The sequence below is a fragment of the Podarcis pityusensis genome, assembly GCF_964106645.2.
Source record: "Podarcis pityusensis genome assembly, chromosome: 12".
Taxonomy (NCBI): Eukaryota; Metazoa; Chordata; class Lepidosauria; order Squamata; family Lacertidae; genus Podarcis; species Podarcis pityusensis.
The window spans coordinates 22,537,354-22,563,466 of NC_138037.1; the positions used below are offsets into that span (position 1 = coordinate 22,537,354).

Here is a 26,113-nt window from a genome sequence, read left to right on the forward strand (position 1 = left end):
CACTGTATAAGAATAGTCTGTTGAATCATGCCAATGGCCCATCTTGTCCAGCATCCTGTTCTCACAGTGGCAAACTAGATGCCTGTGGGAAACCAGGGAGTAGAACATGAGCACAAGAGCACCCTCCTCTCTTGTGGTTTCCAGAAACTAGTACTCAGAAGCATTTCTGCCTCCGACTGCATAGCCATTATGGCTAGTAGCAACGGATAGCTTTCTCCCCCACGAATACATGGCAAAAATAAGATGTCATACAGGAACTGCTGTGCTGCCCACATTCAAATGGAAAAGTGACAGCAAATGTCCTTGTGAGCTGTAAAATTTTAAAACGTAACCTATAAAGAATAAAGCCCCCACTTCAAATTTCTGGTATCTGCATTTTATTCCAAAAGACTAATATAAATAAAATATGATTAAAATATAAGCAAAACTTCTACTGAAATTCTGTGTGCTCCCCAAATATTTTTATTAAGACAGAATCTCCATGTAGTAAAACAAAAGACCCAGCTCGCCTATCTAGATTCATCAGTACATGTAAAGGTGCTGCAGCTGGCACCCAGCCCATCTTTGAAAATGAGCCCTACAAACCTCTCTGTGTTAATTAGCTTTACGAACAAGCAGCTTTTGGTTTCAAAGAGCTCTGGAAATATAATTAAATACGTCCATAGCGATCTGCCTCTGGATTGCCTTCTTTCATTAGATTGCCTGGCTGGTACATGAGATCTACAATATATACTTGAGGGGGAAGCAGAAGTCCAGGTATTCCCAAGGGAGAATCATCAACCAATTTCACTTCATTCCATGCTCTGGTGTACTCTCCACGGACTAAGCTGCAGCTAACACCAATTCTGTCTGCTAGAACCTATGGGAGGAAGTAACCAGATGAGAGATATATTTTACTTTATTTTTATTACATTGACATACTGCTTTTTGGTCACTGCACTGAAGGGCTTGCAGTTTAAAATAGTGCTTTACCATTTGAAAGACATACTACAAAAGGGAAACTGTACATGGAGAGAAGAGGAAAATAAGCAGGAGGAAAATGATTGAGCAGAAAGATTGTACCATGCATTTTCCATCCTGAATAGAAATCATTCAATACTGTATTGTGTTTGCCTGTGGGAGTTGCCATTTCACTGCCCAAGCACAAGACCATTAAGTTTGCTGTTAGAGAGAATTATCTCTTGTAAGAAAAATAGCCTTTTAAATATTTAATATTTATCTTGTGCTTTTCCTAAATGCTCAAAATACTTCACAGAAACTACCCTCACAATAACCCAGTAAGGTAGGTTTGTACTGTTATGTCCATGCTGCAAAGAGGGGTATAAAGGCAAGAAAGAGTGTCTAGCTTATCAGTGAAACAACAACAACAACAACAACAACAACAACAACAACAACAACATACCATACCACCTTTCATCCCAGGATCACAGGGCGGTTTACAGTATAAAAACACAGAAATACTTAACATAATTACAAACAAAACAATAACCTTCCACAGCCTAAAAGGCCATAGATTGTTTAATTAGCCAGAGGCCTGGCCAAAGAAAAATGTTTTTGCCTGGTGCCTAAAGATATATAATGAATGTGCCAGGTGAGCCTCCCTCGGGAAAGTATTCCACAAACAGCGAGCCACCACAGAAAAGGCCTGTTCTTTTGTTGCCACCCTCTGGACCTATCATTGAGGTGGCACATAAAGAAGGGCCTCAGATGATGATCGCAGGGTACATCTAGGTCAGTTCATATGGGGAGAGGTGGTCCTTGAGGTATTGCAGTCCTGAGCCATTTAAGGCTTTATAGGTGAAAAGAAGCAATTTGAATTGGGCCCAGACAGAAACTAATCGACTGCAGCCAATGTGGTTGGGCCAAAATTGGCATTATATGCTCAAACCTTGCCCCAGTGAGCAACCTGGCTGCTGAATTCCGAACTATCTTCAGAGGCAGCCCTACATATAACATATTGCAGTAATATATAGCTGAGATGATAACTCACAGCACTGCACCAGTCATCAACATGGTCATTTGTATTATTTTGCTTTTAATAAAGCAATGTATTAACATCACTCACACTTCTCTCCCAATGATTTTAAATGGTGTTTACAGAATAGGACTGTGTGTCTTTGCTTGATGAGAAATCAATACTAACCAAACACAAAATGACTTAAGTACACAAATAAATAAGGTTTGAATAACACTACAGCAAGGATACATTGAAGTTGATATACATTAGCATATGCTGTGTGCTATTAAAATGAAACTTGTATCTGGCTGAGTAATTGACTTTACCTTGAAAAGCAAGGCCCTATGGTAGAAGGTTCCTTTGTTGATCTTCCCAATAGGCACGACATTGCATTTCAGTTCATATTCAATTTCACTTATATGAAGTTCCCAGCTGAATTCATGCAATTTGTCTGTTTCGATTGGACCGCCCATCTTTTCTGCAACAAACCTGTTTTAAAATCCAATAGTGACTTACATTAACAATTGTCATAATATTTAATCAGGTTTAATACTAGCACTGTTAACTGGTGTTTAAATATGTTATATTACATTATCCATCTCAATAACTTTCAAAGATGCACACATTCCCCTTCCAGTTCTTATCTGCTTTGCTGACTCTACGTGATCTCTCAAGGCTTGTGAGTAGGAGCTGATCTTTTTTCCTACAGCGCTTAGATCCTTTTAAATAATAAAAAATAAGTATGAGGAAGAAAAAATCATCTACAGTACTGATATAAATAAGGGTATCTGTTCCCATATAAATCAGCTTGCTACCTCAGAAGCTCCGGGAAAGTTCTTGCTCCACAAGCTGTCACAACTGGAGATTAACTGGCACTACAAGGAGTTCAGTCTTTCATGAAGTGATGCCTCAGTGTTGAAACTCCCTCAGCTGTGTCAATTTTGGGCTGTGTCAATTTCCAGGAAAGCCATAAAAATACATTTGTATTTTCAACCTTTAAAACCCTTCCTGAATGTTGGAACTTTTTTTTAAAAAAAGCACCTTTGTATTGTTTAGGCTTTTAAAAGACTATTCCTTTTATTATTTGTCAGTCCTATTTTACCTTTCAATTACATGAAATTGAAAGCTGTTTAAGTCTGTTCTGCAGACAATATGTGACCAAAAGGACCCACAATACTGAATAAACAGAGACGAACTCTCTGAAGGGTTGGTAAAGGAAAGGAGGTCAAAATGGGGACTATATTCAGTAGATTTCTAAATCAATCCCTTAAAATATTTACTTTGAATTCACAGAAAAGACATTGTCCTGGTACTCACTGCGCAAGGGCTACAACCTGTTCTTTCGTGGTTGGTAGTGGGAGAATTGTTTTGGAAACCTCAGTAATGTAATCCACCAAGATGGAATCAACAGGGGGATACCATAAGGCCTTTAGAGGAACTTCTTCGACTATTTTAGGCATCACTGGCTCCGGTTCTTCTTCTTTGGGTTTTTCTTCTTCCTTTTTCCCTTTCCCTTTTCTTTTGCAAAAAGCACAGGGGTATTAGGAATGCTTCCCACATGCTCTGATTTAAGTGAAAGTAAATAGGTATGTCAGCTTAGAGGAAAGAAAGAGATATTCTCTCTCTCTCCAAGATGCTTTAATCACCATTAGATTAGAATTCCCTGCCTCTTTCCAATGACACAACACCTAGCCTTATGTTCAAATGGACGTGCCTTTTTGTGTGCTCCCACAAAGGCCCCTGGAGACGCAGGTGGCACTGTGGTCTAAACCATAGAGCCTAGGGCATGCCGATCAGAAGGTCGGTGGTTTGAATCCCCGCAACGGGGTGAGCTCCCGTTGTTTGGTCCCAGCTCCTGCCAACCTAGCAGTTCGAAAGCACGTCAAAGTGCAAGTAGATAAATAGGTACCACTCTGGCGGGAAGGTAAACGGCGTTTCCATGCGCTGCTCTGGTTCGCCAGAAGCGCCTTAGTCATGTTGGCCACATGACCCGGAAGCTCCCTCGGCCAATAAAGTGAGATGAGCGCCGCAACCCCAGAGTCGGCCATGACTGGACCTAACAGTCAGGGGTCCCTTTACCTTTACCTAGGCCCCCCACCATTGCCCTTTTCTAGAAAGCCATTCCACCACCACCACCACCACCGCAAAACGGCTAAGATCCTAGGTTATTTTCTTGATTGGCCTTTTCCCATATGAACCTGTCTACTTTCTAAGTATAGATAGGGCCCTATTTTGCATCCTACTACTGATGGTACTAGGATGGCACTAGCACAGGGCAGTATCATGTCACCAGAGACACCAAGACTGTGGAAATCCTTGTCACCTGAGGTTTGCATTACCTCCACAAAACAGGCTTTCCAGCATGCAGTTACTGTTCGTATGTGATTAGATGCTAGGAGAATATCTTTATTAGATATTATCCTTTCTTTCTCACATTTGTGAGTTCAGAAGAATGCCTTCCCTTTGCGGCTTAAAAGGGAAGCTGAGATCAGCTAGTGTTAGCCTTTTTGTTTAAATAATCCAGGATGCTTTAAGGCAGACTTAAGACAATATTTTATTTCATCTGAGCTCTGGCTTTGATAGTTTATTTTTACTTGCTACTGTCTTTTTATATTTGATGGGCTGCTGTATTCGGTTTATTAATTTAATTTTACTGCTGTGTATTTTTATGGGTTTTAAACAATTTGTTAGCTGCTTTGAAGGCCTGTGGGTAGAAAAGGCATCTGTTAAAAATTAAAGAATTAAAGAGTCTGTTTGCAGAAACTAGCAAACATGAACCCACCAAATATGCAAGTAGTCCCAAGCCATCTTTAGAACAAGATGCGGAAAGATCTCTGTTAGCTGGGTGATAGGTGGATAGAGCCACTAACTGCAGTTCCTGGGATTAAAGGGACCCGGAAAAACTGTAACCAAATTAACAAAAATTGCTGCCAGCTGTTTCCATTTATCCTATGAGTCACATGTTTGTTATTCTGTGTGATCGTGAGCACAAGTGTGGCCAGGTATGGTTTTAACCATCTGCATATATTGTTGACAGACGAGTGGAAAATGTGGGACCTCAATAATCGGGAGAAATACTGTGTGAATTGCTCCTGTGATAGCTGTATTATCGGTATCATAATTCAAAACAGCTGTTACACACTCTGTTCAACCACTTTCATACATTTCCGAAAGATCACACTGGGGACGAAATGTGTGCATCGTGTCCATTGTGGAAGCAGCCTTCACATCTGACCCAGAATTTGACCAAAATTCATTTGTGATAGATACCCTGCCTGTTGGGAAATGCTAACATTTTGGAAATCCCAGAATATGAGGTTTTAACTGGTGGAGTCAGCTGCATAAGCATAACTATAAAGGAGCTGAATTGGGTCCTGTATAGACATTGATGTTTTAAAAACAATACTTCCATGAATCCAACGGCTTTCCTTTTAAAAAGCAGGAAAGTTAAAAGGAAGCAAAAAACCTAAAGCAACCTAAAATAAAAACAAATCAAACAGCAGTGGAACAACAACAAAATAATCAATAAAGCTGTTTTGCTGGGTTGACACAAAGAAAGCTACTCTAAAGCCACCAAACACAAACATAGATCTGTTTCTCTGCACAGCCTGCATTCATCCTTCCTCCTAGATTTATGCTGCAACCCTAGACACGCTTACCTGATAGCAAGTGTCATTGACATTTTATTAACTTACTTCTCTGAGTGGTCATCAATAGGATTGCACTGTTAGTGTCTGAATCTTGCTTGGGGAGGATTACCTACTTCTAGCCAAAATGTGGACTTAATCCTATATAAACTTTGGGAATGCTCTGCTTTCTATGCAACTGCGATCCCCAGTAAAGGATACACCATGACCTCAAGTGCTAGGGACATAGACAGCAAAGGCTTTTTATACAGTGCTGTTAGCCCACCCTGCCAGTCTAACATGTGCTAAAATCAACCTATATGGTATCTTAGAATAAAAACAAAATTAGTACATATGGAATATGTATTTGGAAGAATCTGAAACAACTGCCTGGATTTCTGAGTGGTTGTAGAAACTTGTTTTTATTATGTGTAATCATATATTTTACCCGTGCTTATCCCTTGGCTCCATTTCTCTCCCCTTCCCTTTGTCTTTTTTTAGATTGGAAGCCCCTTGGGGTATAATCTTTATAAAGCACCATGTATATGGATTGTGCTGTAGGATAACTAAATAGCAGTAATAGTAATAATAATAGTAATAATAATAATAATAGTAATAATAATAATAATTGCAACAATAATTATAGTCTCAAGCTTCTATACTTAATAAGAATAAGAAGAAGCTCTTAATAAGAATAAAAGTACCTTGATCCTTTCTCTCTACCACCTCCTTTACTGACTGAAAAAGACCGTCCTGGAGATTCTGGCTTCTCCTTCTCCTCGATTGAGCTATAGAAATTACAAAGTAATTTCCCATTTCTCCTTGACTTGTACAAGGCATAGGCATTCTTAGGGTGTTGTGCACACATTGCATAGAGGGCAGTGGCAGTGATGTTAAAAACCTCCAGGTTATCCTCAGACAAAACCAAAGGCAAAATAAAAAGTATATGGTTCATTGTGGAACACTAACACTAATACTAACAAAGAGACTGAAAATGGAGAGTAGCGCCCACTGGTGGAGGAAAAGGGGTGGGGGGAGTGCACCCCCCCCCCGCAGCGCGATCCCAGTGGGGTGCCATCGCGGCTGTTCCCTGCCTGCGCTGGGCGCCACGCCCCCACAGGCAGCGCGCCACTCCCCCAGGACGCGCGCCATACCCCTGGGACGCACGGCAGCCCCGCCCCCGCCTGCTCACCAGGGGCAGTCTGCCCCGCCCCCCGGTGCTGGAGCATGAGGCTCTGCTACTGGTAGCCCCTTCATAAGGAATGCATTCAAGGTGGCTAGCTGCTGATAAATTAGCATGCTGGTTAATAAAATGCTTCTTCCCTGCATTTAACCTTATCGCCCCCCCCCCCCCCATTTCTTAAATACCAAGCAAGGAAGCAAGCAAGCAAATAAACAAAAACAGAAAAAGCATTAACTTATTACCAATTACAATAGCAGAATAAATACTTATTTACAATGAACTGGAACCAGACTAATTTAGTTGCACTTAGGTCCTACTGAAATCAGTATAAAAAGTTATTAATGATGAACAAGTTCATTGATTTAAATGGGAGCTATCACATTGCAACATTATACAAAAACAGTGCAACATTATACATGTCTGCTCAGTAGTAAACTTCACTAAGTTCAATGGGATTTATTTCCAGGTAAGAGAGTATGGAACCTGTGGCCCTTCTAGGGTTGGTGACCTACAACTTCCATCATCCCTAACCGTTGACCATGCTTGCTACGGCTAATGGGAGTTGGAGTCCATTGTTATCTAGAAAGCCACAGATCTGGGATTGTGACCTTAGATTGGATCCAACCCTAATAATTCACTGGACATTTTAAACCAAATATAAAAATTAGAAGACTGGCTTTTTACACCAGAGAAAAGCATATAGTCAGTAGCAATCAAAACCAGATGTTACTGGCAACAAGGAACAGAGATAAAGTTTTTCATGCTTGAATGCAGATCTGCATTGGGGAAAATATACATGACTGTTGATGGCATTGTTATTTCACACTTCTTTCATTATAATGTGTATTATTGTATATAAATCATGTTGTGCAGTTGTCTTAAGCAATTACATTAGATGCGGGAAATCAGAAGGACTGTATCTGCGGAATCAAGAATGCATGAAGGGAGCCACAGGGATTGTGAAATATTTACTGGGGGGTTGGATGTCATATATATTTTGTCCTTATTACATTTGGGTTGGTAGATCTCGCTTATACTGTTGCATGCAATTTATAAGGGTTTCCTCTGCTTAGCACAGATTTTGGATAAATGGTGTTTAGATATTGTATGATTAGTTTCAGTCCTTTAAAACTGCAGACTGCCCTGCATGCCTTGGCAGGAAGGTGGTATATAAATGCAATGAATGAATGAATTGAATGAATTTTCAAATTTTACTTCCTCATTCTGGTTTCAAATGCTGACCAGGGAGATGCATATTTGGTTGGTCTAAACATACTCATTTTCACCTAATTCAGAACAGTTTTCATCAAGTTTAGAATTACACCCAGAGGGAAACTGTGATTCCAAAGCTCAAATACATACCTAGCTCTTTCTCTACTAATTTTTCTGTTAGTACTACTGCTGGAGGTTGTAACTCGGCTGCTAAGAAAATCTTGTGGTGATTTTTCATCTGTTGCAACAGGAGGAGCTGTGAGTTCACTGGAACAATAAAGGATGCTATGCTGTTGCTGCACACCATAATATCAGACAAATAAGTATTTTGCCCACATAACAGAATAAAATGTAATCTGTACAAAAAAGTAGAAGTATGTATCACACGGGGAGCAAAGGAGCATGCCTGAAGACAGGGATGCCTATCCTTTTTCAATCAATGGGCCACACTCCTGCTGTAGATTTGGCCAAAATGGCCAACAGCCACTCCTTTACACAGATGTGCATGTGCAAACAAACCCTTGCCATATTTACAGCACATGTACAGACCACACACACATCTCACAGATAGGCAGTCAAGTATGCACACTACATTTAGATGGCCCCCTTCAAAGTGCCAATTCTAAGGAGCCCAGATCCTTTCAGCCTCCCCCAAAATATTTTGGGGAGCCCTGCCCAAAAAATTGATTATGCTGATCCTCCCCAGCCTGCTCCATCACTGTCATGTGAGAGCACAGGTAAGACGCCTCCCTCTGTCCCGGGGCACCCTCCTTCCTCCCCTCCCCTCTGCGTCCTCAGCCTAGCGCTAGCACCTCATGAGCCCCTGCCATGGAGGGGACTTGGCTACTGGCACCAGCTGGTGTCTGGGTGGGGAGAGGAGATGTAAGTGGTCACGAAAAATGAAGGCGTATTCCTTCCTGAGCTCTAAGCCCTATTTGCAACAGTTGCTGTTGCAAGAAGGCCCCGGAGCACAGGAAAGAGGGAGTGGTGCTGAGATAGAAGGAGAAGAAGCATCTTTCAAAGTAAATTAGAGGCACCCAATTTTTGGGTTGCTGAACAAATGCGGGGGTGTCACCTGGGGGACCCCTCAAGAGAAGAGATTTTTTGTTTTGTTTTTAAAAGAAAAATTATTGGGGGTTACAAAAATATTCTTGGCAGTCAGCTCCAGCACACAGGCTAGCAAACCCCTATCCTAAGAATAGTCTAGGTGGGGTGTCAGCAGGAAAAAGCCTGTTGAAGTACATGGGACTGGACTGAGGATGTGTGTAACCTTCAAAGAGGGATGCAACTAGAGGCATTCCTTTCTTTTCATGGTCTTTTAGACAGTATCCCTGCCATTCTATTCACTTTTTTTCCTTTTTGGGTTGTGTGTTTTCTTTCTTATCTTTTCCACTTCTATGTATTCCTGTTTTCAGTCTTTCCTTGGACATTTTCTTTTGTTTGCAAGATGGCTTCAACTTAAACTGCAGGTGTTGAGAAAGTTGTTTAAAAAAACCCCAATGCACAACAACACTTTGACTAAAATGTGATGTGACAGCTTCCTAAATTCCTAGCATAATTAAAAGTGATAAAACCAAAATTATCCACAAATTGTAGATAGTTGGTAGCCTTCTGTGAGTGCAAAGGCTCTTGATCTAGATAGGTTTGCTAATGGAAGAGGAAAGAAGGAGATGTTTGCTGATTTCCCCTCCCTACAAACCCCCCCCAAAAAACATCTCCCAGAAATCTTTTTTGCAGAGTCCTCAATCTCATGTACTATGCAATACAGGTCAGAGTAGTGTTTAACAGACTCACAGTTCTGGTGTTTTAGAATTTACTAAGATTATAGCACGGCGATCATTAAGCTGCTGAGCACTGAGTTCTTCCAGTGACAGTAGTTTTACACCTGGTTTTACCTATGTAGGAAGATTAGAATGAAGCACAAGATGTAAGTCAATGTAGGTTTCAAGGAAACTTGACTGTCTCTAGGTGAGCCACCAAAACGGTAAAGCTTGCCCGGCTGCTCCTCAAAGCAGCAGAGGATTGGCTCAGGGAGTGTGCGGACAGACGGGCTCCTAGCCACTCCAAGTCAGAGGGGGCCAACCTAACAAACCCCTAGGTACGACCCTGACTGGAGCAGGCATAGCAGACTTTAGGGTTTGTAAGCTCTAATTTATATTTTAATAGAATCCTAAGGCCCACCAAGGTCAGAACTAGAATGCCTATCAGCCCTGGAGTGGGTGTTTCTCAGCATACTGCCAACCAAGACTGACTGCCTCATGCATCCCCTCCCTACACCCTGTGCTGTCATCTGAGCTGCAATTGGCTGCAATTGAAGCTGGGTAGTTGTCATTTTTTATGCCTCACTGCATTGGAACTTGCCAGCCCATCAGCTAATGGAAGTATGATGGGTTGTTTCATGTATGCGAAGTCTTAGCTCGCAAATTATTTGGGGCATTATTCATACACAGGGTTTATGAATAGAGCAAGAAGACGGGCAGTAGCCCTCTGAAGATTTTAACATACTTAAAGTAAACTTACCTGTCCAAAGTCATAGAACCCATCTGTTATTATGTTGCTGGATGTTAAAAAACCCATTTGGCTATATTTCTGTGGAAGGTTGTGATCAAGTATTTTATCCAAAGCTGCATCACTGAAGTTGTTTTTGCGCCCAATGGACAGGTTAATTTCTTCAAGGATATCTAAAGCACTGTTCCAGAAATACACAATAAAAAGGGTTCTTTGTACTCTAACCCATTAAAAAAAATCTTATTCTTATTCTACTATAATATAATGCCTATTAATATCTGATCTGATCTGATCTGTTATGGCAAAGAGACTCATTCTGCAATCAGTTATGTCTGTTTTAGTTCTCTGTATAGTAGAACTAACTCTTTTCTAGTTCTCTGTATAGTAAGACCACTGTATAACAGTTACAGTGGTGCAAAACTGTGCCTGAATAAGCTGTGAAATAATTTATCTCAATCAAAATTTAAGAAATTAAAAATACATCTCTATGTACAATAGTGAAATTCTCAGAGCAGGGATCCTTATGTAGTCAAAACAGCATTACCTGTACACATGGAGGTGGTTATCAGGAGGCTTGCAAAACTGCCAAGGTTTGTAGAAGTAAAAAAAAGTATTCAGGAGAAAAAAACTTCTGTGGGTGTGAAAGAGAGGGGATATGCAGGCATAATGAAAAGCCATTAAGACTGAGCATGTTCAGGCACATAATGCTGGTTGTTGGTAGGGAAATGTAAACTAAGGGAAGTGAGAATGTAATCGAGTATCCTGAAGAAGGGCATGGCCAGCTGACTAGAACCCTGAACAGGAGCATTACACACACATGTAAATTCTTGATTACAAGTTCTGCAGTCACCATTAACAGTCACTTTGGGATTCCTACTACTCACCCTAGCCTGGTCATTGCAGCAGCGGTTGGATCATCAGCTGCACAAACCATAACAGCCCAACAGGCATTTCTTCGGACTTCATCATGTTTAGAATATAGGAGCTTAATAAGAGGCTCAAGCCCTCCTGAATTCCGTAACTAAAAAGGAAATAAATATATATTGCTTGCTTGCTTGCCTGTCAAAGGATACATTCATTCAAGTAGGAATATTGTCAGCACTTGGCAACACTCTAGGCTGAAAAATGAAGGTTATGTTTGCACTGTGTTTGCTTCTCAGAACAAACTGAAGCAGAATAAATCCACCACCAGTACTGTATTAATTGTGTCAAGAGCATGCTGAAGAATACACTTGCAATAAAACACCAGTCCCTGTTGAGGCTCCATTGATATCCCTCAAATGAAGAAACCAGAGATTGAACATGGGATCTTCTGTATACAAAAGCATATGCTTCAATATTAAGCTATTACCCCACCTCTAGTTTGCTTCATTCATACCCCACCCCCAAACTTGCATAGTGCACCATGGTAAAATTTCCCTGCACAAATTTTATATACTGTAACAAAGACAGCACATACTTGGTTCCTACTTTTTATATAAGAACCACAAACTAGATCTTTTCTAGGAAGCATAATAAATGCACTGATTCAAGAAAGCCGCACAAAACAAAAGATACCAGAGTTCCCCCCCCCCATCACGATTTTCAAAGCAGATGCTGCATTGCATGTACCTCACCTCAGTCCTGGCATCAGCATCACAACCAACTGCAGCGACGGTAAGAGCTGCTCGGCTTTGCACTATGCTGTTGGTGGAATGCAGTGGTTCTACAACTGCCGTCATAATACCATGGCTCTGGATGCTGAGACGCAGAGGCTCCTGGGTGGCCAGGTTGGTGAGAACAGTAGCAGCACTTGCAACGACCCCATCTCTCTTAGAACTCAGAAGGTTGATCAGTGGCTCAATACCATCCGCTTCCGCCACTGCACTAGAAAAGGGGATAAAAAGGGGACATCCCCAATGCTATTTTAATTTTTAAGATGAGGAATTTTTAAGCATCCTTAACGTATCCCTTTATAAGCCATATCAATTGCTTATGCTAACATTCAAAAACCAGCACAGATGCTCATGTGTATTGAGGCTGAAACATTTACAGCACATACACACGTTTCCTTAGATGTCCAATCGATCTCAAGTAAGTGTACACAGGATGTGCCATTTCCATTTCTAATCCTACCCTTTCTTCAGCCTGAACTTACCTATCAGTAGTGCAATCTAAGCAGAGGAATTCTTTTTGCATGCATGCATGCATATTATTATTTTTGTAAAGAACATACGCCATATGCCCAACTGAGTATCATTTCATAGTCATTTTATAGTAGGCTCATCTGTTTGTTAAACAAAACTTGGCAGAAGTGTTAGCACAGGAAATATACAGATGGAAATCTCAGTTGTCCATGTGCTCTGCTATTTATATCCTTGCTGTTAGGCACCAACCTCTACATGTTTACTCTGAATTAAGCCATAGAAAGTGTGTTTAGGACTACAGTCTTACAGGGAGGGCCTGGTAATTTTTAGTCAGAGGTAAGGGTCACTGAGGGACGTGGGTGGCGCTGTGGGTTAAACCACAGAGCCTAGGACTTGCCGATCGGAAGGTCAGCGGTTTGAATCCCTGCGACAGGGTGAGCTCCTGTTGCTCAGTCCCTGCTCCTGCCAACCTAGCAGTTTGAAAGCACGTCAAAGTGCAAGTAGATAAATAGGTACCGCTCTGGCAGGAAGGTAAACGGTGTTTCCGTGCGCTGCTCTGGTTCGCCAGAAGCGGCTTATTCATGCTGGCCACATGACCCGGAAGCTGTACGCCAGCTCCCTCGGCCAATAAAGCGAGATGAGTGCCGCAACCCCAGAGTCGGCCACAACTGGACCTAAGGGTCAGGGGTCCCTTTACCTTTACCTTTAAGGGTTACTGAGCACAATGGATTGGAGCCATAGGGCACAATTCTATCCTAAGCTTAAGGGAGCAATCCTATACTTCCTCGGTGGGTGGCTGAGCCGCCATAGGATGTTTCACTTTCTGTGGGTGAAGAGGGAAGGTTCACAGGCAGAGACCTCTGCAGGGCAACAGCTGTTACTCTACTGGCTGGTGGTGCTTCAAAGGCAGTAGGCCATAAAGAGGGCATACTGGGGATGGATCAGGGCAAGACTCAGATGTACTGAATTCAAAGCCCCCTTGTTCCTCTGACATGACCCTGAAAGGGGCAAAAAGCACACCAGCTCTGGATCTTATTTTCTCAATTGGGAGGTATTAGAAGACCCAGTTGGTGTGTGTGGAAACTTCTGCAACTTCTGCCCTGGCCACTGTGAACCATCAGAGCTTAAGAAGTAGCAGTTTCTCCATTTTAGGTTTGCTTTGTTAATGAAATTTTAATCTTCATCCATCAAAGGAAAAAAGTGTCACTGGTCCAAGGTAGCTATTAATATTCCCCCATTTCAAATCAAGTAAATTTGTTAAATTTACCTATAACACTTTTATCTGACTCTAACTCAAAGGAGTTCAGAATTTGATTTCCAAGCTTAGAGAGTCAGGCCCGCTTAGCTTCAACAGCTGAATTACCCCACATGTCCTTCATTCAGACCAGTCCCTGAGAAACATGGTTCCAGCTAAAGAATCTCAAGCAGAAGAATGCACTGTGCATACAATATGGTATGTGAGAATCAATCCCTCCTGTCAACAGAAATGCCTCAGTTTTATGAACAATTTAATATCTGTGCTTACTTTCATAAATGCTTTTGATGGCATGTAATAGTAGTAGTAACAACAACAACAACAACAACAACAACAACAACAACAACAACTTTATTATTTGTACCCTGCCCATCGGACTGGGTCGCCCCAGCTACTCTAAAACACAATAAAACATCAAAAATTAAAAACTTCCCTATACAGGGCTGCCTTCAGATGTCTTCTAAAGGTTGCATAATTACTTATCTCCTTGTAAACATTTAGAAAATTATTTCCCTTTCATATTAAGCTCAGTGATTAAGTTTTGATAGCTAGCATTTTTATTCTACTGTGCGATCATTTTATTGTAAGTTCATGATTAAATGCTTCATTTTACACCCTACAATAATTTATCTCCTGAATCACTGCCTACAGAATCCAAATGAATCTTGGGGGCAAGGATAAAATTTAACATGCAGCCACCATAATAGTATGAATCACTGAATACTAATATTTTATTCAGGGTATTCTGAAGGCCTAAGGCCAGGCTATAAGACAAAACATTTCTGGATTCTGGATCTGGTTAAAAGATCCTGATGTTTCTTCTAAAAAGGTACAACTGTATACCTTAACTAGGGAATAAGTCCCACTGAACACATTGGGATTTACTTGCAAGTAAATGTGCATTGGACTGCAATGTTAAATATTAATCCATGTAATTAGGCAGTCTATGGAAAGATGGATACAATCTGTTGGAAATTCCCAAAGGACCAACACAGGAAATAAATTAAATGGGATTTAGAAGCAAATACAGTATTTAGCATAAAAATAAAAGAAAGTGACAAAACAGTGGCTTTAACCTTGTTCTTGCTAGCACCACCCCCTTTCTGGATTGTAGGAAGAACAGGGAGGAAAAATCTGTAGTCTAAGGTCCATTTCACAGTCAGTCTTAAGCTTTAGGCAAAACACCTGCCCTAGACTACAATTCTTCAAGGGCATGGAAGTTTAAAAGAAGCAGAAAATAATGAAAAGTCTTCACAGATCCACGCTTAACCCAACCAATGACAACAAATAAAAGACAAGTTCAGCTATACCTTAAATAAGAAATACTTTCCTGAATGGAGGCGGAGAAGAATTTCCACTTATAATGTGGACTCATTAGAAGTCTGTGAGTCATAGTGACTTTAGAAGGCATGATTCTGAAAAGAACCAGTAGTCCATCTCAGATGAATTTTGCCTACGTTGGCCAGCAGAGGCTTTCTAGGATATGGATATTTCCCAGTTCTATGTGGAGATGGCAGGTGTTGAACCTACAGTAAGACCTTTTGCATACAGAACATGTGCTCCACCACTCAATTACATCCTCTATTTTTAGGATGCCCATACTCATGCTGATGCAATGAGGACTCATATTTTAAAGATCCAAGGTCCTGATCCTGCATATTTGGAAATATGGCATAGGGTTAGGATATAAGACTGTTTCTTTTTCACAACTCTTCAGTAGTCCCACCTATAAGAATATGGTCCTGTGGGAACATAAGATGTACCATAGTTGGGTCAGAATAGTGGGATCTTCTAGAAGCTTGATGGGTCTTTTTCTTCTAGCTTTAATGAAAATGAAAATTTAGTCTTTTGAACCTCCCAATTCTCAGAGTCCTACAAAATTAAAGGAGGGATTCTGTGCCCAGTGTTTTGAGCCAAAAGTATAACTTGGCATTCTTTTGTACAAAGACAAGGAGCAAATATGTCCCACAGCAGCTGGTATGTGGCTGCTGCTGCTGCTGCTTAACACCTTATACCTCTTTTAAATGTGTTTGTGGGAGGGGTGGGGTGTTATTGGTTTGTGGGTTTTTTGTTCTTGTTTTTATCATGTATTTTTTGCTTTTATATTTTTATGTTGTGCACTGCCCTGAGATCTACAGATGAAGGGTGGTGTGCAAATTTTACTACTACTACTACTTCCAACTATATTACTTTGCTCTAACCATAACAGATACCTACTACTCAGGATACCACTTCATGCATCTGATGAAGTAAACTGTAATCCACAACAATTTATGCCATAATAAATGTATTCGTCTTTAGGGTGTCATCAGATTCTTCTTTATTGTTGCTGTGAGAGACTAACATAGCTTATCCCTCTGGGATATTGGCGTACGCATTGTGTTAAGTTCTGCAGGCTGTCACTAGGGGTCAGTGTTAAGTCACACATTACTACAACAGAGGCTAGCTAGTAGTTTATTCCAGACCTCAAGCACAGAAGGACAGTAAGTTTATGGGGGAAACATAACATTATATAAAAAAATCTCAAATTATCTTTTAAAAACAAGGTTCAGTAGAATATTCACAATTTAGATACAAACTCAACAAGAATGTTGTCTGCAGCAGCATTATCTCTGTTTTATCTGATTCAATAAACCATATGCCACTTGTAGTCCTACTTGTGGGGGAAGAGTTTCATTTGCTGTTTGGTGGTTGCACTTGGCTGATGCTACTCATAAAGCATTTCCTGAAATCTCCAATGATGTTTGAGGCATTTCTGATGAACGCAGAGTTTATATTTGCATTTTGGTACAAGGGGACAGCTTATGGCTGTGTGCTCAATAAATGCTGAAGGTCTGAAATGAAATTGATAGCCTGTAGCTAAGGCTGAAGGAGAAGAGTTTGTATTACACCATTGATACCATTCAGTCTAATGACTTGATGATTCTTACACCTACAGGAATATCTTGTAAGAAACTGTCACGAAAACTTCTACTGGTATATCTTTGTTCTTCTGATAAAGTGGCATTCCTGTAAGTCCTCTTCCATTCTACATGTGCAAACAGCATGGGATTCCCAATAATTATGGTGATGTGGCTATTCTAGCTGTTCAAAAGAACAAAAGACAGTCCTCAGATCAATGGGACACCAAAAGATGACAGAATTTCATTTGTTTTGAAATAATTTCCGCTATGTTCGATCTGTGATAAACTGCTCATATAAACAGATATATCCAGAATTGTCTTTACTAAGTTCTTGGCAAATTAAAGTCAGCTTTCTGTGACTTTTCCAGTAATGATTTCTGATATGAAGTTTGGAATTTTAAGCCTGGAAAAACTAGGTAGGCTCCCATAAATGAGTTATGTGGGCATACTGAAGGTTGCACATGGTTCAGCTTATCAATTTGTGTTTGCCACTGAGCATAGCAATACTAAATATTGTGAATACAAATACAGTGAATTCAACTTGGCACAACATATTGTTGCATGCAACCCCAATCTCCAAGCGGTACAATATTCCACAGGTTTCAGGTGCTTATCTAGAATTTGTGTTTCCTTTTGAGATAAGGCACAGTTGCCATACGTCCAAAATTTCCTGGACATAGCCAGTATTCAGCCCTTGTAAACAGCGTCCAGGCGGAAATTGCTGAAATGTCTGCGAAAATCCAGATGTATGGTAGCCCATGTCGTAGTGTTGTTTTTGGTGATTGTCATTTAAAATAGCTCAAAAACCTCGGGTTCTTGCAATTTTGCCAAAAAAAGCTCAAAAACTTTGGTGTTTTTCTGGTATATGGTTTATTTACACAAAAGTACAACTTGAGGCTATGATGGAGAGATTCACACCCCCAAAGCATCTTGTTTCTCCCATAGCTGCAGCCTTGGATCCAGACATTGCTCTTTGACTCTGCAGCTTGCTGCTTTACTTCTAGGTCACATCACTCCAAACTGTCAACACTAAACTCTAGCTTCATCCTTCTAACTAACCATGAGCCCAGACTCTAAAATTAATTAACTGTATAAACCACTAGTTCCCATCCCTGTGTCAAAATTTATATTGTAAGTCATAGTAAGCAGGAAATTGACTTTTTGCTTATGAAAACTGTTAAGCTCCATATCTAAAATTGATACAAATAATACAACTTAAGAACTAATTCAGGTCAGTTCATCCTTAATATTTATGTGACAGTCAGTGTTTTCTCAAAATATTTCAAAGAGAATTAAAACAAAAACAAAACCCTGACACAACAAACTAATGAAACAAAGTCATTTATTCTAGTATCCTCTGTGTAGTGAAGAGTGAACAGTGATAACTTGTTACCAAGAATAATTAATATTTATGGCAGTAATTTAAATCCAGTATAATATTAGCTTAATCTTTGTTTTACAGAACCTGTTTATGTTGGCAGGTTTTGGGAGCTTGTTAAAATATAAATAGCACTTAGAAGGCAACTACTTGCCTCATTTTACATTTAACAACTTGTATAATACATATATTGTGTATTAATAAATAACTTAACACATGGTTCAATCTCAATAAAAGTGGTACCAGTAGAACAGAATGACCAATAGATGGCAGTGATACCGTAAATTAATGTCCAGCCTATTAACTCAGTGGTTTGTTTTAATAGTGAACTGCAGGTACCGTTTTGATTATTTTAAAATTGGATTGATGGGAAATCAACCAGCACACACAAGTTTACTGAGGAGATGCTCGTGGACTTTGCCGCAGTAACATGAGTGCCTCCTTGGGGTCAGATTTTCAGTCAAGCTTTTATCTGAAACCGAGATGGAAAACATGAGCCTAGCTCATGTTTTCTACAGCCTAGCTCACATTTACCTTTTCCTTTCTTGGCTTTCTGAAAATCCACCTTTCATTTTGGAGGCTGAAATTTCTTTGAAAACGTGGCTCTGGACATTCAGTCTTATGCTTTCTTTTGCTTATGCTTGCTTTAGCTAATACATAGCAAGCCATGATATGTTGCTATAACCAAAGAGCAACCTATGGTAGGCAAGTAGGACTGTACAAGTCCTTTGCATCCTGTACCAAAAGCATTGTTCTATCACAAATCTGTATACAAATCTGTGATACTTTAAACATGCTTGAAACAACAAATTAGGCATCCTTTAAAAACAACAACAACCTGACACAGATTAGTCAGGAGAGAATATAATCTTAGGATGAAGTGACTTCTCTCCCAACAGACAAATGTTTAACCTTGAAAACATTTTACCATCATTAATACATGGTTGTTTCCCTCAGGACAGGCAAAGCGTGGTTAGAGAGAGATGTTGTTGTTTTGTTTTTTTTATAAGATATTTATTAAGATTTTCAAGATATTACAAAAAAAAGGGGGGAAAAAGAAAAATACAAAATAAAAATAGTTAAAAACGACTCAATCTTTCCATTACTTATTTTTCATTAGCTTGTTTCCCGGACCTCCTCACACCTCCCTTTTTTGTATTCCAGTTCAGTTTGTTGGTTCAGTAAATCCTTCCCCTCTTTGTTTATCCTAATCTTTAATCTTAAAATATTGTAACATTAAATTTTTACCTGTTAGTAATCCATTTTTCATATTCCCTTATGGTATTGCAGCTAAAAACCACTTAATTTCTATCCAACATCATTCTAACATTCATTAATTTTACAATATTTCTGTAAATAGTCTTTAAATTTCTTCCAATCTTCTTCCACCGACTCTTCTCCCTGGTCCCGGATTCTGCCGGTCATTTCCGCCAGTTCCATATAGTCAATCACCTTCATCTGCCATTCTTCCAGAGTGGGTAGGTCTTGTGTCTTCCAATACTTTGCAATGAGTATTCTTGCTGCTGTTGTGGCATACATAAAAAAAGTTCTATCCTTCTTTAGCACCAATTGGCCGACTATGCCCAGGAGAAAGGCCTCTGGTTTCTTCAAGAAGGTATATTTAAATACTTTTTTCAATTCATTATAGATCATCTCCCAGAAAGCCTTAATCCTTGGGCACGTCCACCAAAGGTGAAAGAATGTACCTTCGGTTTCTTTACATTTCCAACATTTATTATCGGGCAAATGATAGATTTTTAGAGAGAGATGTTGTTATCACACATTGGCCTGGTTCACACGCAACACGTAAGTTAAGGTGTGTTTAGTTTAACCAACAAACCAAGATCTTAAGCCATTGTTTGTTGTTGGCTTATGAAGCTATGGTTTTTTATTACAGGCAAACCCAGCATGGTTTGTTTGCTCACCCTGCAGTCAGATGCCTGCCAAACAATGGCAAAAAAGTACCAAAAAAGACCACTATTAAGGTGAAGCAGGTCTCTCTGCCACTTTGTCCAAAGAACCCGGTCCTAACTCTGCCTGGCAACAGGCTTCTTTCCCCATCCCACTTCTCCATTACACCCCATTCTTCACAAGGCAGACAGCTTCGTTTTGTAGCTGCTGTCCAATAGCAGAAAGTTTGAAATGACTACAACCCAGCACTCCCTACTAAATCTAAAGTGGGATGTAAGCAGCAAACTGAAATGATCAGTACATAATGATACTCTTGTTGTTGTTTGTTGTTGTTGTTTAGTCGTTTAGTCGTGTCCGACTCTTCGTGACCCCATGGACTCTAGTCTACCCTATTAACTTGTAGCACACACACACACACACACACACACACACACAGAACAGTTGTTGGGGATAAAAGTAAGCATTCACATAGGTAAAACTGGGAAGGTTAAGAAAGTTCAAACTCCTTATGGCATAGAAATCTAATCCTTGGAGGGGCACAAAAAACCTTTGCCCGCAATTTGCAACTCATGGCTGCAGGGTAATTAGCACCTCCTGTGCAAACACCTGATTTGCAATCCACATTGTGCCCTGAAGCCTCAGTTCTGTTTTCACAAACCCAGGAACAATATTCCCTGACTTTGGTGGCCTGGAGTTGTTACTTGCATTTGGTATATGCTTCTTCAGGTGGGCTTGCCAGACTTCATAATAGGGGTTTTGAGATATTGCTTCCCATGTTATCCATTTTATGGCATAATGCACAACCTAAATGATGGTTTGATCAACAGCAAAGACCCTACAGTATGGGCTGCAAATAGTTTTTAACACAGACTGCCTTCCTGACTGAGGAGCAATCACAAGATACCTAATACATGTAGTTGTTTGACTCTGAACAGATGGCCTCCCAGAGATTAAAGACTTAATTCTGGTCAGATGAGGAGGCTGTGGTGTGCATATATCTGTGGATCCCATCTCATGTACTCTCACATGAGAGGTACTCTCACACTGCTTTCAGAAAGATATTATTTTTACTTGGCTCTCTGTGGAGATGCACCAGTGAACCTACCACTATATTATCTTTTTTTTTTTTAATGATATTTATTGAAAATTTTTTTTAGAATTACAAAAGAAAACAAAGTAGAAAAAGAGAAAGAAAAAAACAAAGAAAAAACCAACCACATCAAACAATACAAATTAATAAAAATCAAAATCAAAAAATATACCACAAACATTTAAAAACAAATCCAATATTCTCAAATCCTTAACTGTCATTACCTTCTTTCTTTGACCTCCTCCTCCTCCCTTTTTTTGTATCCTAGTTGTTAATTGTCGCAGCAAATCCTTTCCATATTTCATAATATTCTGTCATTACATTACCTTAATCTATTTTAATCTTATCTTACTATAAAAAACCTTAAAACTTAAATCTTATTTTTACCAATTTCTCATAACCATAATATTCTTACATAATTCTTTAAATATTTTTGCTAAAGCCAAATAATTTCGTTCCAACATTTTTCTAACATTCATCAATTTTATAAAAGAATCCTAATAAAAAAACAACAACAACAAAAATCCAATCTTCATCCAGCGTCTCTTCCTCCTGGTCCCGGGTTTTGTCAGTCCTCTCTATCCCATCAGTCTAGCGCATTAACCTGGTAATCTTATATCCGAGGCCCTTAAGTCCCTTCCATGTCCCTTCCGTGGCTCTTCTTCATATTTATAGCTGTATTTTCCTTTGTCTCCTGCTCCTTTCACTCATGGGAACTCCAGCTTAACAATGTTTTTGACCCTTCTCGACAAATCAGCCCCTTTTCCATAGTCCACACTAAACTCCATGTGGTATTTAAGAACATGTTTCAAAGTCCCTCCAAATTTAAGAGCCCCCACAACCCCAAACATCTCACGGCCCATTACCAGACTTGAAAAGTCCAAACATCCCTGCGTAGGGGGGTCTAACCAACCCCCCATTTCCAAACCAAGCCAAACTTTATCTTTCCAAATCTGGCTTTTTCCAAGTTCATTTGTCAAATCCAAGAACTCATGTTCCTGCTGGGCCGCAGCTCCCTCCATCTCTGGCGCCCGAGGTTCAGCAACATCCTCTTCCCTCATCTGTTCTGTCAGGGCACACTCCTGATTTGATTCCTGGGTGGGCTCCATATAATTTCCCACTGCCTGTTCAAAATTTCTGATCGCATCAGTCATCAAGTCCGTCTTCTCATGTAGCTGTTCCAGTAGGGCACTTGTTTTACAGAGAGCACACAGCAGAGCTTCTGAATACATTGTCCTGCAAGGTCAGAAGTCTATTCCCACGATCGTAATCTGTAGCAGCTGCAAGCTCCCTGATTCAGAATTGGTTACAGTTTCACAGGCTCCCTCTAGGGGGAAAACTTCTATTCGTTCTTTTCTTTTAAAGACAGATCTAACAACAAAGTTTCCTTTTTCGGATATTTTGTCAATATTTGTTCCTTTAAAATGCAAAAGGGAGCAATGGAATCACTATGTTTCTCTTCTTTTAGCTATCTGTCAAAAACGTTTGTCTCTGGTCAATGAGCTTCAAAAAATGTCAGTCCTGACACCCCGCTCCAGGATCAAGACGGTGGAAAGTTACTTTGCTTTACACTCACTTCTGCAGGTTTAAACAGTCCGAAAAAAATACCCCCTCTTCTCCTGCTTCCGAAGGGGGTTCAACAATTTTAAATGGTGAAAGTTAATCCTTTACAAGCGATTTTCTGAACTCTAGTTTGCCATGTCTTTGCTTTAAACTATCTACAAAGAAACGGAAGGCTGACTTCCTGTTTAGACCTTCCCGTTTCAGTACCAAATTGAAATAAACTTTTAAGTCCAATTTTCCTTTCTACTCGCAATTCCTTATTTAGAGTCCAATTGTCCGAAATTTAAGTACTCACGGTGATTGTTTTAAAAGCCAAATTGTCCCAGGAAAAAGGCAGCGCTCTCCGGCAACGGCTGTGCGGCTTCGCTCCACGGAAGAAGCAGTTGACTCTCAGCACCGCGCCACTTCCCCCTCTTCGCTCCGGAGCCCGTTAGTGGGTTCCTTTGCGGGTTGGGGGGGCGCTAAAGGTGCCCGCCGAGTCCCATGGTCACAGGCTTCATCCGCCTGTGATTTTTGAAAGGGTCCCCGCTTCGCCGTAGCGGAAAAGACCCGTTTCCCGTGGAGCTGGTCCCTCCAGATCAGAGGGAATCTGCCATTACCGATGGCACCACCCCGGAAGTCTCCTACCACTATATTATCACCCAGTGCAAGGAGAAAATTAATGCCTTCAAGATGTTCAAGGATGTCACTACTCACCACCCAAGGTGATGCCTTTTTATGAAAAACTGGCAACCATCCTTTTCAATAGAAAAGGTATGACTCCAGGCTACACTGTGAATAGTGGTATCAGTGTTCCCAACCAGTATCAGCTGAATAGACCCAAACCAACCAAAGAGTCTACATTTAAGCAAACCTCATCAGTCATGCTAGGAACACTTGGCCAGTAAAGGTGGATGCCTTCACCCTCTTCAGGAACAAGTGCCAACTCTGCCAAGGCCAATAATTTCAAGCACCCCCCACTTCCTTGGGCTGCCACAATGTCTTCAGGAATAATCTGTGCTTGCTTAGACCAGGGGTAGTCCCTGCATCCTCACCTCATCCTCATTTATAACATGTGCTGGCTGCTCTACAGCAGTGCTAAGTGGGCAGAAGCAGCTTGGAATGACCACCTGTTGGCATCAAGCAGCACAAGGTCATCCCAAAATCCTTCACCAACTGTTATGAGTCACTGATACCAATAACAGAAGTCCAGCCCTCATGACACCTCCACTCTCTTTGTGTACAAAGGCCACCAACACCCATCAAGATAACAACAGTCCTCCAAAATTAAGGATTTACTGCTCCTCTTGTTTCCATCCAAGAGGAAGACCAGGTTGAGGAGGTGGTTACTGCAGTGGGTACAAATAACAGAGAGAAGATTTATGTTCATCAGGAATGTGCAGAGAGAAGGCAGATTATAGTTCAGGCAGTTGTACGCTCCCTAAGAATAAGTGATTGTAGCTGCAGTGATGATGGCCTGCATGGAGAAGACACAGAAATGAAGGAGAATTTGTTGACACCAAGGAAGTGCACTCTAGTGAAGGATAAAGAAGAAGATACCTATGAGCTCCCGTCACCACCATTTGTTTCTGTACTGCTATTACAGTGCTTTTTATGCCTTTGGAAGTGCAGCAGTGTACTATTAACTCCAGTTAGTGAATTCACAACCAGATAGCATGGGAGAAAAGAGACAACATGGAGAAGACACTGCTTCTTCTTAAAAGCAGACTGAAAGTATCATATCCTGCATATGACCAGAAAAACTGCCCCAGCTCCCCTTCCTCACTGTCATAACCAAACTGCTACTACATTACTGCCCCTTTCTGGTTTTTGAGGCACACTGCACATGGGCCAGTAAATAAAAACTTCACACACGTTTACAGCGCGACCACATACCACAATAAGAATGACTAGATGGAAAAAGGTGACATGCCCAGGACCTCAATACTCTAGCAACTGGTTATCATTGAAGCCCAGCATCAAATCCTTCATCTTCCCCAAAGGGGATTCTAGAGAGCATCTACATCAGCCCACCCTCTTGAGGGTTGGTTTTTACAGTACAGCATTGTACCAATCAACTTTACAATTGTTTTCCAACTTGAGAGCTGAGCAAAGCAATTCCAGCAGGCTTGGGCCCTAGAGGCCAATACCTGGTTCTTTATATGTGAGCCTAGCTGCAATTGACATTAACTGAAGAGCCACAAGAAAGGAGTATCAGAGTCAATACCTACTGCATTTTTTCAGAAAACAGAAAAGTGGGTTGAATAATGACTACACATGATGAATGATGTTTCGTCTGGTAATGTTAAATTAATGTCAGTGGCTATTAGAGCCGAGTGAATAATTTGTGACATGAAATGTATCCGATGAATTATATCTCTTTCTCTTCATGGAATATCTATGAGCCAATCACTTTCTCCATTTCATTCATTATTTGAGATACTCCAAGAAACCTTTTGCAAATTTCATTGCTTTAAGTCTTTTGACATTTGAACTACCTTGCTCATTTGTGATTGTTCATGTAAGGCACATATGGTTTTATTTCTGACTGAGTGAACACAGCCCTTATAATCTGGATACAGATGGAAATAAATGGAGGAGAAAAAATGTATATGTATGCGCATATGTGAGTATGTATGCCCACAACTGTTTTTTATGAAATTTCATGCTTAACTCAAGATGAACACACCTGAAATAAGTTCAGTTCATAAATCCTGATCAACTGTTGACTGGCCAATGTAATCATTGCTGTTAGTTTCTCATAAAATTCTCTAAATGACCGTCTAAAATGCTGCTTTATAGGCACATTCAGTCAACCAAGGCAACAATCCACAGCATTAGACTCTGTTTCCCCTTTCTTTTGTGGAGTAGCTTGCAATGAGGGATGGAAGAAGAGAAATAACTAGATCTAAAAGGACTACCAAGTGGAAAGTTAGTACTGAATTGAACTTAATTCCCTAACTTTGTTAAACACGGTTATGTGTATATGTACCATATATTACACTGATCAACACCCTAGTATGAATCCAATAGCTTCAATAGAAACAGTCTGCACTGTCAACAAGATTCCTTAACAACAGAAGATGAACATCAATAGTATCTTCCCTCATGCAGCAAAAATCTATTTAAGATAAAGGTAACCCATGCCAATGGTCTTCACCCTGTTTGGAGATCCCTGTGGCTTTTTTAAAGACATTCAAGTTCAATCGCACATTTAATGCAACATATCCCATTTTATTTTCTTATATTTATAGCCCACCTTCCTTCCATCATTGAATCCAAGGTGGCATACATGTGGTTCCCAGGCAGTCACCTATCCTGGCAATGACTAGATGTGTACCTGCTAAGCTTCAGCAAAGTGATAGCTTAGTATATATCCAAACCATATTGTGTAATTCCATGTAGAAATAAAAGTTTAGATA

The 26,113-nt window shown here is 40.3% G+C and overlaps 2 protein-coding genes across 19 annotated transcripts in view; one reads left to right on the forward strand and one right to left on the reverse strand.

Moving 5' to 3' along the window:
• PIP4K2A (phosphatidylinositol-5-phosphate 4-kinase type 2 alpha) overlaps nt 1–26,113 on the forward strand; it is a 182,652-nt gene that overhangs the window by 28,782 nt on the left and 127,757 nt on the right. The window lies entirely within an intron of this gene.
• ARMC3 (armadillo repeat containing 3) overlaps nt 5–26,113 on the reverse strand; it is a 57,144-nt gene continuing 31,035 nt past the window's right edge. For 14 of the 17 annotated variants that reach the window (XM_080974417.1, XM_080974429.1, XM_080974428.1 and 11 more), the window contains 9 exons: nt 12,103–12,352; nt 11,371–11,507; nt 10,499–10,667; nt 9,773–9,873; nt 8,129–8,245; nt 6,288–6,371; nt 3,275–3,475; nt 2,284–2,446; nt 6–859 (listed from right to left, as the gene is read on the reverse strand). In XM_080974417.1, coding sequence (XP_080830543.1) covers nt 650–859; nt 2,284–2,446; nt 3,275–3,475; nt 6,288–6,371; nt 8,129–8,245; nt 9,773–9,873; nt 10,499–10,667; nt 11,371–11,507; nt 12,103–12,352 — 1,432 coding nt within the window. In that variant the 3' untranslated portion in view covers nt 6–649. Of the gene's footprint in view, nt 860–2,283; nt 2,447–3,274; nt 3,476–6,287; nt 6,372–8,128; nt 8,246–9,772; nt 9,874–10,498; nt 10,668–11,370; nt 11,508–12,102; nt 12,353–26,113 lie in introns of all 17 variants that reach the window. The other 3 variants (XM_080974416.1, XM_080974421.1, XM_080974418.1) reach the window with 2 other exon arrangements.